At 43.2% G+C, this 15,188-nt stretch overlaps 1 protein-coding gene across 2 annotated transcripts; it reads right to left on the bottom strand.

Moving 5' to 3' along the window:
• Positions 1–496: 496 nt before the first annotated feature.
• On the bottom strand, positions 497–10,881 carry LOC120056044 (cytochrome P450 2J2-like). Of its 2 annotated transcripts, none has more exons than XM_039004185.1 (9): positions 10,422–10,881; positions 4,544–4,706; positions 4,294–4,443; positions 3,929–4,089; positions 3,402–3,590; positions 3,027–3,165; positions 1,587–1,771; positions 1,191–1,332; positions 497–983 (listed from the first exon to the last, which is right to left on the bottom strand). In XM_039004185.1, exons 1-9 carry the CDS (start codon positions 10,596–10,598, stop codon positions 805–807), a joined length of 1,485 nt encoding a protein of 494 aa, XP_038860113.1. In that variant the 5' UTR covers positions 10,599–10,881; the 3' UTR covers positions 497–804. The 2 variants fall into 2 exon arrangements, with proteins under 2 accessions (XP_038860113.1, XP_038860112.1); XM_039004184.1 differs by having other exon boundaries at positions 3,027–3,168; positions 10,422–10,880.
• Between the last annotated feature and the right edge of the window lie 4,307 nt (positions 10,882–15,188).

Below are 15,188 nucleotides of genomic sequence, written 5' to 3' on the forward strand. Positions count from 1 at the left end.
TCGTTTTGTATCACATTCCAATGATAAAACTGGGGAGACAAAAATGTAATTTCAGAATGTGGGCACATTGATGCTGTTCCCAGTGAAATGTGAGCCCCTGAATTAAACTATTAAAGGCCCAGTGCAGTCAATAATGTGATTTTCATGTGTTTTATATATATATATATATAATATATAGGTTGGGATGATATTGTGAAAATTATGATAATGCCCTTTTAGTGTGAGAGCTGTTTGAAAAGACCGCCTGAAATTTCAGCCTGTTTTGGTGGGAGAGAGTTTTGGCTTTCCATGGTGACATCACCATTCAGTAAATTAGTTAATAGACCAATAAGAAAGAGAGTTCCAAACCTCTCTGCCAATAACAGCAAAATTCTTGCTTGAGAAATTGCTATTTTCTAAGGAGCTATTTTTGTTTATTTTTGACCATTTTAATTTAAAACAATCACAGTAAGGTACTTAATTGTTACCCAGAAATGATTTGATATTGAGATAAAAATGGCTGCGTTAGACCTTTAAGAAAGGGGGGACACTGTAAATATAATACTGTGTATACATTATGTTAAGCATGCAGACAGTGCTCAGTAATTCAGTGTATCATACAATCTGCCGTTGTGCCCTTAACCTGAAACTTCTCCAGTGGCGCTGCACCATGGCTGACCCTGTGCTTCCAACCCTTCGAGGGTGTGTGTGTTTGATTTGGGAGGGGGTAGGGTGAAAAGCAAAAAGACCGATTTCCATAGGAAAATGGACAATAAAATGTATTCCTCTTCTTCTCCAAAACGGAACTATAATGGTGGTGAACCATCACCATGTGGAGGCACAGATAGTGAAGGGTTTAGGGGACTGGATGGCCACTCCCTGGGGCTCCAGGCTTGGTGGTTCCTCTCCAGGGGATGTAGAGATGGTGAACCTCTGGAGGAGGGAGGTGAAAAAGAGGAAGAGCTCCATGCGGGCCAGCGACTGCCCCAGACAAGCCCTCTTTCCTAGGAGCAGAGAGAGGGAGAGAAATGGGTATACGCAGGGTACAGGGACAGAGTTATTATTACCGCTACTGTATCACATAACACAGGCTTTGTAGGCAGGCTGGGTTTTTTTTCATTTTGTGAAAGCTAGAATAGAGTTAGTAGAGCTACATTGTATGTGGGTGGAATTTAGGGCAAGAGCGGATGAAATTGAATCTAGGGACCAACCTGCAGAAAATGGGAAAAAAGCCTCCCTTTTCCGGAAGTGACCATGCACATCCAGGAAATGTTGTGGGTTGAAGTGGTCTGCCGTCTCCCATTCTGTCTGGTCACGTAACACTGAGGAGAGGTTGACTATCACTTTAGTGCCCTATGGAGGGGATGATGAGAAAGCATGCTTGAAATAACCTTTTAAAACCATAGAACTTCAAACAAAAAATGTAAACATCACTTCCATGGGATGGTGTTTGCCATAATGTAACAAATACACTGAACATTTTATTCACCAGAGTTCTCGCATTAAAACAGCACTAAAGAAAGTGTGGAAGTTCAGGACAAATGAGCATATCTTCTAACTCCCCCACAGAGAAATGAATTGAGGTGATACTGTACAGTCTGTCTCACCTTGGGTATGAAATATCCCCCCATGGTAGCATCTTTGCTTGACATCCTGATATTGAGAGGCAGTATGTTGGCCATTCTCTGTGTCTCGTGGATCACAGCGTCTGTGTAGGGCATGCTCACCCTATCAGCAAGGCAGGGCTGGCGAGACTGGCCAATCACACTTTTGATCTCTTCCTGGACATTCTCTGGGAAGATGAAGAGGGATTCAAATGGCTTAGAACTCAGTTATGACTCAACTTAGTTTTGTTGATGTGCTGTTTGGTCAGAAAGTGGTTGTTTGTTGGTTGGCTGTAGCTGCTTAGTTATTCAGAGGCTGTTTGTAGGTTGGTTGGTGTATAGCATAGCTTTAAGAATTGGATATACTGTATACAGTGAGCTCCAAAAGTATTGGGACAGAGATAAAAAATAAAAAAAATTGTCTCTGTCTTCCAGCACTTTGGATTTGATACAATGAGGTTATAGCGCAGACTGTCAGCTTTACTTTGAGGGTATTTTTATCCATATCGGGTGAACAGTTTGAAAATTACAACACTTTTTACCCATAGTCCCCCCAGTTTAGGGGACCAAAAGTATTAGGAAAAATTCACTTATGTGTATTAAAGTAGTAAAAAGTTAAGTATTTAGTCTCATATTCATAGCATGCAATGGCTACATCAAGATTGTGACTCTACAAATTTGTTGGATGCATTTACTGTTTATTTTGGATGTGTTTCAGATTATTTTGTGCCCTATAGAAATTAATGGTAAATAATGTATTATGTCATTTTGGAGTCACTTTTATTGTAAATAAGAATAGAACGTTTCTAAACACGTCTACATTAATGTGGATGCTACCATGATTACAGATAATCCTCAATGAATCGTGAATAATGATGAGTGAGAAAGTTACAGACGCACAAATATCATATCCCCCCCCCACACACACACACACACAAATGCCAGCCTCCCCTGTTATTGCAATGGTGAGAGGTTAGCATGTCTTGGGGGTATGATATTTGTGAGTCTAACTTTCTCATCATTATTCACGATAGAAATAGAAATTAACTGACCATTCATTTCTATTGGGCAAACAGCAAATGCATCAAACACATTTGTAGAGTCACAAGCTTGATGTAGTTATTGCGTGCTATGAATATGGGACCAAATACTTTACTTTTTACTATTTTAATACACATAAGTGAATTTCCCCCAATACTTTTGGTCCTCTAAAATGGGGGGACTATGTATGAAGAGTGTTGTAATTTCTAAACGGTTAACCCGATATGGATGAAAATACCCTCAAATTAAAGCTGACAGTCTGCACTTTAACCTGATAGTCATTGTATCAATTCCAATCCAAAGTCCTGGAGTACAGAGCCAAAACAACAACAAAAAATCGTCACTGTCCCAATACTTTTGGAGCTCACGGTATGACTCTAGTCTATAGAGCACTATACCTACCCTGAACATCAGGGTACTTCACCATGTAGAGCAGAGCCCAACGTAAAGTGTTGGTCATGGTCTCTGTTCCAGCCTCAAACAAGTCCAGACTGCAGTACACCAAGTTCTCTGAGTGGAACCCAGCCTCGATGTCCCTCTTCTTCTGAAGGAGGTATTATCAAATACAAGAACAGGATGAAACATTACTATCAACTGTCTCAGATGTTGTACCTAAAAGGCCCATGGCAGTAGTCAAAAGCTTTTATGACTGTTGAGACCATTAAAGATGGCAAGTCAATATTCAAGTTAATTTCATGACTGAACATGTTGCACAGGCAATAAAAGTGACAATATACTGTACATACACAGACAAAGAAACTGATATACAGGCATCACCTTGTCTATTTCTCCGATGTAGGAGTCAATGTAGTCCCGGTGATCAAAGGGATCCCAGTCCTTCTTATGTTTCTCTATTTCTTTTCTCAGGAATGACACAATCGTTGCATAGTTGGAAAGAATTGTCACATGGGGACCAGAACGCAGCCCAGGCAAACGCTTGAACAGCCATGGAAATACATCATACAGCTAAGAGAAAAAGGGGACATAATTATATATCCTGAAGTTGTGCTTCAAAGAAAAATGTGAGATGTATACTAGGGGCTAATGAGAAGGTATGGTGTATGGTGAACACAACTAATACGTGTATCACTTTACTGAGCTGCATATAGCAGAGGAGGCTGATGGGAGAAGCAATAGGAGGACTGGCTCATTGTAATGGCTGGAATGGAATCAATGGAACGGAGTCAAACAAGCTGTTTTTATGTGTTTGGTACCATTCCATTTATTCCATTCCAGCCATTACAATGAGCCCATCCTCCTTCTATAGCCTTGTTGCGTTATCTCATCAGCACAGGGGAACCCACCTGAACCAGAGGGTTGCCTATCAATAGCATGGACTCCTGGCTCAGTCGCAGACGGTTCTGGAAGTCTGTAGCGTTGTAGTCAAATCGCTTTCCAAACACCAAGAATCCAATGCTGTTTGCAGCAGCACTGTTTATTATGAGTTGGGGGTTGAATGGCCCTCCTGTTGGGTTACATTTAAGTACTGTTCTTAAGTAGACACAATGTTACCTTTGTATTACATAGAACTTGAAATGCACAATGTACAGTTACAATAATAAGGAAAATGCACTGAAAACTCTTAATTTGTATTCTAAAGTCACAACCAGAAATCTTATTGTAATGTTTTTCACTGTAAATTGTGATTGGTTTGTTTACAGCAGCTCACCCATTTCCTGTTGGAAGGCCTGACACAGGAAGTTACACTCCTGCTGCACATGAAGCTCCAGGGTTCTCTTCCCCTCACCAACGTGTTTTAGGTGGGCCACCGAGAACTGCCGTTGCCTCCTCCATCTGTATCCATTACTTACAGAGATTCCTTTTGAAATAGAGTTTCATGGTTACTTGAAAATAATTTTAATTAAACAGTAACGATGGTGAGTGAAATTATATACGAAAATGTAAATAGCAGGTCTTACCACAGTCTTTGAAAACATCACTAAAGAGAGGAGATGCAGGTCGGTCTAAAAAGTTATCTCCCTGAGTCATTAAAACATCCTTCACCATCTTGTACCCAGACACAAACACCACCTTCTCCCAACCCCACCGAAGGCTGAAAATATTGCCGAACTGTTCAGCAACCTAAAAACAATCGCAGGAAAACTTAAAGAAAGATCTTTGTAACAAGCAACAAAACATTATTTGCATAAATTGATCGGCCTTGAATTTTTTGATGCTGTTTGTACAGTACCAGTCAAAAGTTTGGACACAAAAATCTCAAATTAGACCAAAGGACAGATTTCCACCGGTCTAATGTCCATTGCTCGTGTTTCTTGGCCCAAGCAAGTCTCTTCTTCTTATTGGGGTCCTTTAGTAGTGGTTTCTTTGCAGCAATTCGACCATGAAGGCCTGATTCCTGCAGTCTCCTCTGAACAGTTGATGTTGAGATCTGTCTGTTACTTGAACTCTGTGACGCATTTATTTGGGCTGCAATTTCTGAGGTTGGTAACTGTTATGATTTTTATGAATAATGACTAAATTATGTATACATTTAACGTAGAACTATAACTAACAGAATTCTACCCTGTCACTGTATGATTGTATGAAATTTATTAGAATTTCAGCTTGTAGTAGATTGTATAACAGGTGGCAGGCAATGTATGAGAAGGAGAAGACTTGTGAACTATATTGTCATTGTTTCTGAGAGGAGGGACATTTATAACGAAATGTGAGGTATATAGACCAATGTACAGGAAAATGTTAAGCAGAGCTCTCGTAAATAAACCTGCTGACTAAGTAGACTGTTTCATTTTAATAAGAACCTTACAAATTCTTAGTAACAGACAGAGTATTTTAATTGAAGTTCAGTTAATGAACATGAGAACAGAATTCTCATAACAGTAACTCGAATGAACTTATCCTCTGCAGCAGAGGTAACTCTGGGTCTTCCCTTCCTGTGGCGGTCCTCATGAGAGCCAGTTTCATCATAGCGCTTGATAGTTTTTGCGACTGCACTTGAAGAAACTTTCAAAGTTCTTGAAATGACTGACTGACTGACTGACTGATTGACTGACTGACCTTCATGTCCTAAAGTAATGATGGACTGTCGTTTCTCTTTGCTTATTTGAGCTGTTCTTGCCATAATATGGACTTGGTCTTTTACCAAATAGGGCTTTATTCTGTACACCACCTCTACCTAGTCACAAAACAACTGATTGGCTCAAACGCATTAAGAACGAAAGAAATTCCACAAATTAACTTTTAAAAAGGCACACCTGTTAATTGAAATGCATTCTAGGTGACTACCTCATGAAGCTGGTTGAGAGAATGCCAAGAGTGTGCAAAGCTGTCATCAAGGTGGCTACTTTAAAGAATCTCAAATACAGTTGAAATCGGAAGTTTACTGTCAGAAGGTGGTGTAGCTGGTGCATGAAGTCAGGCGCAGGAGAGCAAAATGAGTGAGCAATGTACTTTACTCAGAAAATAAAGGCACAAGGTAAACAAATACACTTGACCAATAACCAACGGTTATGAACACGGGTGAACACAGCACCCGTCGAAAAACCAGCCATCATGAACCGAACTGAACATAGAAATAATCACCCACAACAAACATGGGGGAAACAGAGGGTTAAATACATGAACATGTAATGGGATAATGAAAACCAGGTGTGTAGAAAATAAAGACGAACCCAATGGAAAATTAAAGATGGGTCAGCGATGGCTAGAAGACCGGTGACGTCGACCGCCGCCCGAACAAGTAGAGGGACCGACCTCAGCGGAAGTCGTGACATTTACATACACTTAGGTTGGAGTCATTAAAACTTGTTTTTCAACCACTCCACAAATTTCTTGTTAACAAACTATAGTTTTGGCAAGTTGGATAGGACATCTACTTTGTGCAAGACACAAGTAATTTTTCCAACATTTGTTTACAGACAGATTATTTCACTTATAAGTCACTGTATCACAATTCCAGTGGGTCAGAAGTTTACATACACTAAGTTGACTGTGCCTTTAAACAGCTTGGAAAATTCCAGAAAATGATATCATGGCTTTAGAAGCTTCTGATAGGCTAATTGACATCATTTGAGTCAATTGGAGGCGTACCTGTGGATGTATTTCAAGGCCTACCTTCAAACACAGTGCCTCTTTGCTTGACATCATGGGAAAATCGAAAGAAATCAGCCAAGACCTCAGAAGACAATTGTAGACCTCCACAAGTCTGGTTCATCCTTGGGAGCAATTTCCAAATGCCTGAAGGTACCACGTTCATCTGTACAAACAATAGTACGCAAGTATAAACACCATGGTACCACGCAGCCGTCATACCGCTCAAGAAGGAGAAGTGTTCTGTCTCCTAGAGATAAATGTACTTTGGTGCGAAAAGTGCAGATCAATCCAAGAACAACAGCAAAGTACCTTGTGAAGATGCTGGAGGAAACGGATACAAAAGTATCTATATCCACAGTAAAACGAGTCCTATATCTACATTACCTGAAAGGCAGCTCAGCAAGGAAGAAGCCACTGCTCTAAAACCGCCATAAAAAAGCCAGACTACGGTTTGCAACTCCACATGGGGACAAAGATCGTACTTTTTGGAGAAATCTCCTCTGGTCTGATGAAAAAAATATATAACTGTTTGGCAATAATGACCATCGTTATGTTTAGAGGAAAAAGGGGGAGGCTTGCAAGCCGAAGAACACCATCCCAACCGTGAAGCACGGGGGTGGCAGCAACATGTTGTGGGGGTGCTTTGCTGCAGGAGGGACTGGTGCACTTCACAAAATAGATGGCATCATGAGGATGGAAAGTTATGTGTATATATTGAAACAATATCTCAAGACATCAGTCAGGAAGTTAAAGCTTGGTCGCAAATGGGTCTTCCAAATGGACAATGACCCCAAGCACACTTCCAAAGTTGTGGCAAAATGTCTTAAGGACAACAAAGTCAAGGTATTGGAGTGGCCATCACAAAGCTCTGACTTCAAGCCTATAGAAAATTTGTGGGCAGAACTGAAAAAGCGTGTGAGAGCAAGGAGGCCTACAAATCTAACTCAGTTACACCAGCTCTGTCAGGAGGAATGTGCCAAAATTCCCCCAACTTACTGTGGGAAGCTTGTGGAAGGCTACCCGAAATGTTTGACCCAAGTTAAACAATATAAAGGCAATGTTACCAAATACTAATTGAGTGTATGTAAACTTCTGACCCACTAGGAATGTGATGAAAGAAATAAAAGCTGACATAAATAATTCTCTCTACTATTATTCTGACATTTCACATTCTTAAAATAAAGTGGTGATCCTAACTGACCTAAGACAGGGAATACATTTTTACTAGGATTAAATGTCAGGAATTGTGAAAAATGTAAACTGTTTAAATGTATTAAAAAAAATGTTTAAATGTAAACTCAGCAAAAAAAGAAACGTCCCTTTTTCAGGACCCTATCTTTCAAAGATAATTCTTAAAAATCCAAATAACTTCACAGATCTTCATTGTAAATGGTTTAAACACAGTTTCCCATCCTTGTTCAATGAACCATAAACAATTAATGAACATGCACCTGTGGAACGGTCGTTAAGACACTAACCGCTTACAGATGGTAGGCAATTAAGGTCACAGTTATGAACACTTTGGACACTAAAGAGGCCTTTCTACTGACTCTGAAACACACCAAAAGAAAGATGCCCAGGGTCCCTGCTCATTTGCGTGAGCGTGCCTTAGGCATGCTGCAAGGAGGCATGAGGACTGCAGATGTGGCCAGGGCAATAAATTGCAATGTCCGTACTAAAACAGCGCTACAGGGAGACAGGACGGACAGCTGATCGTCCTCGCAGTGGCAGACCACTTGTAACAACGCCTGCAGAGGATTGGCACATTCGAACATCCGGGTGATGGTCGGATTCGCGTTTATCGTCGAAGGAATGAGCGTTATACCGAGGCCTGTACTCTGGAGCGGGATCGAGGTGGAGGGTCCATCATGGTCTGGGGCGGTGTGTCACAGCATCATCGAACTGAGCTTGTTGTCATTGCAGGCAATGTCAACGCTGTGCGTTACATGGAAGACATCCTCCTCCCTCATGTGGTACCCTTCCTGCAGGCTCATCCTGACATGACCCTCCAGCATGACAATGCCACCAGCCATACTGCTCGTTCTGTGTGTGATTTCCTGCAAGACAGGAATGTCAGTGTGCTGCCATGGCCAGCGAAGAGCCCGGATCTTAATCCCATTGAGCACGTCTGGGACCTGTTGGATCGGAGGATGAGGGCTAGGGCCATTCCCTCCAGAAATGTTCAGAAACTTGCAGGTGCCTTGGTGGAAGAGTGGGGTAACATCTCACAGCAAACACTGGCAAATCTGGTGCAGTCCATGAGGAGGAGATGCACTGCAGTTCTTAATGCAAATCTGGTGGCCACACCAGATGCTGACTGTTACTTTTGATTTTGACCCCCCCTTTGTTCAGGGACACATTATTCCATTTATGTTAGTCACATGTCTGTGGAACTTGTTCAGTTTATGTCTCAGTTGTTGAATCTTGTTATGTTCATACAAATATTTACACATGTTAAGTTTGCTGAAAATAAACGCAGTTGACCGCTAGAGGACATTTCTTTTTTTGCTGAGTTTATTTGGCTAAGGTGTAAACTTCTGACTTCAACTGTATAAAATATATTTTGATTTGTTTAACACTTTTTTGGTTACTACATGATTACATGTGTTATTTCATAGTGTTGATGTCTTCACTATTAGGTCCTATGATTGAGTGTAGTCTGGCCCAGGAGTGTGAAGGTGAATGGAAAGGCGCTAGAGCAACGAACCGTCCTTGCTGTCCCTGCCTGGCCTGTTCCCCTCTCTCCACGGGGATTCTCTGCCTCTAACCCTATTAAAGGGGCTGAGTCACTGGCTTACTGGTGCTCTTCCATGCCGTCCCTATGAGGGGTGCGTCACTTGAGTGGGTTGAGTCACTGACGTGATCTTCTTGTCCAGGTTAGCGCCCCCCTTGGGTTGTGCCGTGGGGGAGATCTTCGTGGGCTATACTCGGCCTTGTCTCAGGATGGTAAGTTGGTGGTTGAAGATATCCCTCTAGTGGTGTGGGGGCTGTGCTTTGGCAAAGTGGGTGGGGTTATATCCTGCCTGTTTGGCCCTGTCCGGGGGTATAGTCGGACGGGGCCACAGTGTCTCCCGACCCCTCCTGTCTCAGCCTACAGTATTTATGCTGCAGTAGTTTGTGTCGGGGGGCTAGGGTCAGTCTGTTATGTCTGGAGTATTTCTCCTGTCTTATCCGGTGTCCTGTGTGAATTTAAGTATGCTCTCTAATTCTCTCTTTTTCTCTCTCTCGGAGGACCTGAGCCCTAGGACCATGCCTCAGGACTACCTAGCCTGATGACTCCTTGCTGTCCCCAGTCCACCTGGCCGTGTTGCTGCTCCAGTTTCAACTGTTCTGCCTGCGGCTATGGAACCCTGACCTGTTCACCGGACGTGCTACCTGTCCCAGACCTGTTGTTTTCAACTCTCTAGAGACAGCAGGAGCGGTAGAGATACTCTGAATGATCGGCTATGAAAAGCAACTGACATTTACTCCTGAGGTGCTGACCTGTTGCACCCTCGACAACCACTGTGACTATTATTATTTGACCCTGCTGGTCATCTATGAACATTTGAACATCTTGGCCATGTTCTGTTATAATCTCCACCAGCCAGAAGAGGACTGGACTATTCTACAATGTAGAAAATAGTCAAAAGAAAGAAAAACCCTGGAATGAGAAGATGTGTCCAAACTTTTGACTGGTACTGTATATGTCATTACCGTATAGCCTAAGGTATAAGTCTTTGTAATATAGTAGCTAAGTGTTACCTTGTCCATGTCCTGGTAGCCAAACCCAATGAAGATATTTCCAAGGAAAGGTAGAGGCCATGGTCCAGGAGGGAACTCAGGTGGGTTTCTGTGCTTCAGGAAGTCCACCAGCAGTAGGAACAGAAAGATCACAAGCAGGCAGCTCTTCAGGTCCAGACAATCCAGAGATAGTAGCATGGTAGGAGGCAGCTACAGCAGGACTGTGACAGACACTAGGAGGCTGTGGAACACTGGCAGCATGCTCCTTCCAAAGTTCACCTCCCGTTTAAATTCTCTCAAGACAGTTTTTTTTGCTATTCATATGAAATCCGAAATTAAGTTACAGATTTATGATATTTGAGGTTTCTCTCTCTCTCTCTTTCTGTAATTAAATATTTGCTTGTGCTACTCCCCTCCCCCTCTTTATTTTTTCTCTATTTCTCCCTCTATTTTATTTATTCTGTCTCTGTCCTTTCCCTCAGTAGTTTGTTGCCAACTATTCAGGAGTTCAAACCCTTATGTAAGAGCTGCAGAACAAACAGCCAGCATCACTGAAACAGGGGAACAGCCAGCAACACCGAAACGGGAATGCAGAAAAAGGAAGGAAAGTAAGGAGGAAAAGAGGAAGTGGGAAAAGTTCAATTAGCAAAGATTATTTTTGATTCCTTTCAATGGGTGCACTACAGAAAAACATACAATAGTATACATTCTGTACTTGTCTGGTTCCTCTATACGTTGAAAGATTTTCACATTTTGGGCCCATGGATTTTTATGGACGATTTCACAAAGTTCTGTTGAAGAGGCACCTGCAGACATGTACCCATGCATATTCAAATCCTACCACTTGGTGGCACTCTATCTCTAGAATGATGGCGACTTTACCTCTGTTGAATTTAGAGCTCTGAACCAGGAGGTCAAATCAAATCAAACTTTATTTGTCACATGCACCGAATACAACAAGTGTGGAATTTACAGTGAAATGTTTACTTACAAGCCCTTAACCCAACAGCGCAGTTCAAGAAGAGTTAAGAAAATATTTAGGTGGCAGTATTAGAGGGGAAAACTCATCAGGAATATGTGTGTGCTTGCATGTGTGCGAACGAGTGGTGAATGTGAATGCATGAGAGAGAGAGAGAGAGAGAGAGAGAGCGAGCGAGAGAGAGAGAGAGAGAATGAGAGAAAGAATGAGAGAGAGAGAGAAAAGTGAGCAAGGAAACTGTCCCTTAGTTATATTTCAGCATATAAAAACTGTGACCTAGGCTGTGCCTTGTTTGCATATGACCTCAGCTCCAACGCCTAAGGCTAAACAGAAAAACCATCCATTATTTAAAGCGGTTAACCACACTCTCCCAAATTACAGTGACTTTGGGTTCCCTTTCGCCAGATTTAGTGGTTGTGTAGTTCCCCCTCTTAAGTTACTCTGTTTTGTTTTCGCTTAACATTTATGACAGCAAATTGAAATAAGACTTTTAAAAATCACTGCGTTTTTGTCTTTCGAGCTTCTAGTCATGAAATCTATGCAGCCTACTCAATCACTTTTTATAGCTACTGTTTATATGCCTCCTGGGCCGTATACAGCGTTCCTCACTGAGTTCCTGGAACTCCTATCGGACCTTGTAGTCATGGCAGATAATATTCACATTTTACATTAATAGTCTTTAATAGTCACATGGAAAAGTCCACAGACCCACCCACATCATCGAGTCAGTGGGTTTTGTCCAACATGTCTCCAGACCTACTCATTGCCACAGTCATACCCTGGATCTAGTTTCGTCCCATGGAATAAATATTGTGGATCTAAATATTTTTCCTTATAATCCTGGACTAACGGACCACCATCTTATTACATTTGCAATCACAACAAATTATCTGCTTCGACCCCAACCAATGATCATCAAAAGCTGTGCTTTGGCAAAGTGGCTGGGGTTATATACTGCCTGGTTGGCCCTGTCCGGAGGTATCGTCAGACGGGGCCACAGTGTCCCCCGACCCACCCCTGTCTCAGTCTCTAGTATCTATGCTGCAATAGTCTATGTGCCGGGGGGTCAGTCTGTTATATCTGGTGTAATTCTCCTGTCTTATCTGGTGTCCTGTGTGCATTTAAGTTTACTCCCTCCAATTCTCTCTCTCTCCCTCTCTCCCTCTCTCCCTCCCGGAGGACCTGAGCCCTAGTATCTTGCCTCAGGACTACCTGACCCGATGACTCTTAGCTATCCCCAGTCCACCGAGTCGTGCTGCTGCTCCAGTTTCAACTGTTCTGCCGGTGGCTAGGGAACCCTGACCTGTTCACCGGACGTGTTAACTTGTCCCGGACCTGATGTTTTTGACTCTGAATGCTTGGCTATGAAAAGCCAGCTGACATTTCAAATCAAATCAAATCAAATTTTATTTGTCACATACACATGGTTAGCAGATGTTAATGCGAGTGTAGCGAAATGCTTGTGCTTCTAGTTCCGACAATGCAGTAATAACCAACAAGTAATCTAACCTAACAATTCCATAACTACTACCTTATACACACAGGTGTAAAGGGATAAAGAATATGTACATAAAGATATATGAATGAGTGATGGTACAGAACGGCATAGGCAAGATGCAGTAGATAGTATTGTGTACAGTCTATACATATGAGATGAGTAATGTAGGGTATGTAAACATAAAGTGGCATAGTTTAAAGTGGCTAGTGATACATGTGTTACATAAAGATGGCAAGATGCAGTGGATGATATACAGTACAGTATATACATATGAGATGAGTAATGTAGGGTATGTAAACATTATATTAAGTGGCATTGTTTAAAGTGGCTAGTGATACATTTTTACATAATTTCCATCAATTCCCATTATTAAAGTGGCTGGAGTTGAGTCAGTATGTTGGCAGCGGCCACTAAATGTTAGTGGTGGCTGTTTAACAGTCTGATGGCCTTGAGATAGAAGCTGTTTTTCAGTCTCTCGGTCCCTGCTTTGATGCACCTGTACTGACCTCGCCTTCTGGATGATAGCGGGGTGAACAGGCAGTGGCTCGGGTGGTTGTTGTCCTTGATGATCTTTATGGCCTTCCTGTGACATCGGGTGGTGTAGGTGTCCTGGAGGGCAGGTAGTTTGCCCCCGATGATGCGTTGTGCAGACCTCACTACCCTCTGGAGAGCCTTACGGTTGTGGGCGGAGCAGTTGCCGTACCAGGCGGTGATACAGCCCGACAGCATGCTCTCGATTGTGCATCTGTAGAAGTTTGTGAGTGCTTTTGGTGACAAGCTGAATTTCTTCAGCCTCCTGAGGTTGAAGAGGCGCTGCTGCGCCTTCTTCACAACGCTGTCTGTGTGGGTGGACCAATTCAGTTTGTCCGTGATATGTACACCGAGGAACTTAAAACTTTCCACCTTCTCCACTACTGTCCCGTCGATGTGGATAGGGGGGTGCTCCCTCTGCTGTTTCCTGAAGTCCACAATCATCTCCTTTGTTTTGTTGACGTTGAGTGTGAGATTATTTTCCTGACACCACACTCCGAGGGCCCTCACCTCCTCCCTGTAGGCCGTCTCGTCGTTGTTGGTAATCAAGCCTACCACTGTTGTGTCGTCCGCAAACTTGATGATTGAGTTGGAGGCGTGCATGGCCACGCAGTCGTGGGTGAACAGGGAGTACAGGAGAGGGCTCAGAACGCACCCTTGTGGGGCCCCAGTGTTGAGGATCAGCGGGGTGGAGATGTTGTTACCTACCCTCACCACCTGGGGGCGGCCCATCAGGAAGTCCAGGACCGGGGTCGGGGTCGAGACCCAGGGTCTCGAGCTTGATGACGAGTTTGGAGGGTACTATGGTGTTAAATGCTGAGCTGTAGTCGATGAACAGCATTCTCAAATAGGTATTCCTCTTGTCCAGATGGGTTAGGGCAGTGTGCAGTGTGGTTGCGATTGCGTCGTCTGTGGACCTATTGGGTCGGTAAGCAAATTGGAGTGGGTCTAGGGTGTCAGGTAGGGTGGAGGTGATATGGTCCTTGACTAGTCTCTCAAAGCACTTCATGATGACGGAAGTGAGTGCTACGGGGCGGTAGTCGTTTAGCTCAGTTACCTTAGCTTTCTTGGGAACAGGAACAATGGTGGCTCTCTTGAAGCATGTGGGAACAGCAGACTGGGATAAGGATTGATTGAATATGTCCTTAAACACACCAGCCAGCTGGTCTGCGCATGCTCTGAGGACGCGGCTGGGAATGCCGTCTGGGCCTGCAGCCTTGCGAGGGTTAACACGTTTAAATGTTTTACTCACCTCGGCTGCAGTGAAGGAGAGCCCGCAGGTTTTGGTAGCGGGCCGTGTCAGTGGCGCTGTATTGTTCTCAAAGCGAGCAAAAAAGTTATTTAGTCTGTCTGGGAGCAAGACATCCTGGTCCGCGACGGGCTGGTTTTCTTTTTGTAATCCGTGATTGACTGTAGACCCTGCCACATACCTCTTGTGTCTGAGCTGTTGAATTGCGACTCTACTTTGTCTCTATACTGGGACTTAGCTTGTTTGATTGCCTTGCGGAGGGAATAGCTACACTGTTTGTATTCGGTCATGTTTCCGGTCACCTTGCCCTGGTTAAAAGCAGTGGTTCGCGCTTTCAGTTTCACGCGAATGCTGCCATCAATCCACGGTTTCTGGTTTGGGAATGTTTTAATCGTTGCTGTGGGTACGACATCGTCAATGCACTTTCTAATGAACTCGCTCACCGAATCAGCGTATTCATCAATGTTGTTGTTGGACGCAATGCGGAACATATCCCAATCCACGTGATCGAAGCAGTCTTGAAGCGTGGAA

This window comes from Salvelinus namaycush, chromosome 11 (assembly GCF_016432855.1).
Source record: "Salvelinus namaycush isolate Seneca chromosome 11, SaNama_1.0, whole genome shotgun sequence".
NCBI classification, from domain to species: Eukaryota; Metazoa; Chordata; class Actinopteri; order Salmoniformes; family Salmonidae; genus Salvelinus; species Salvelinus namaycush.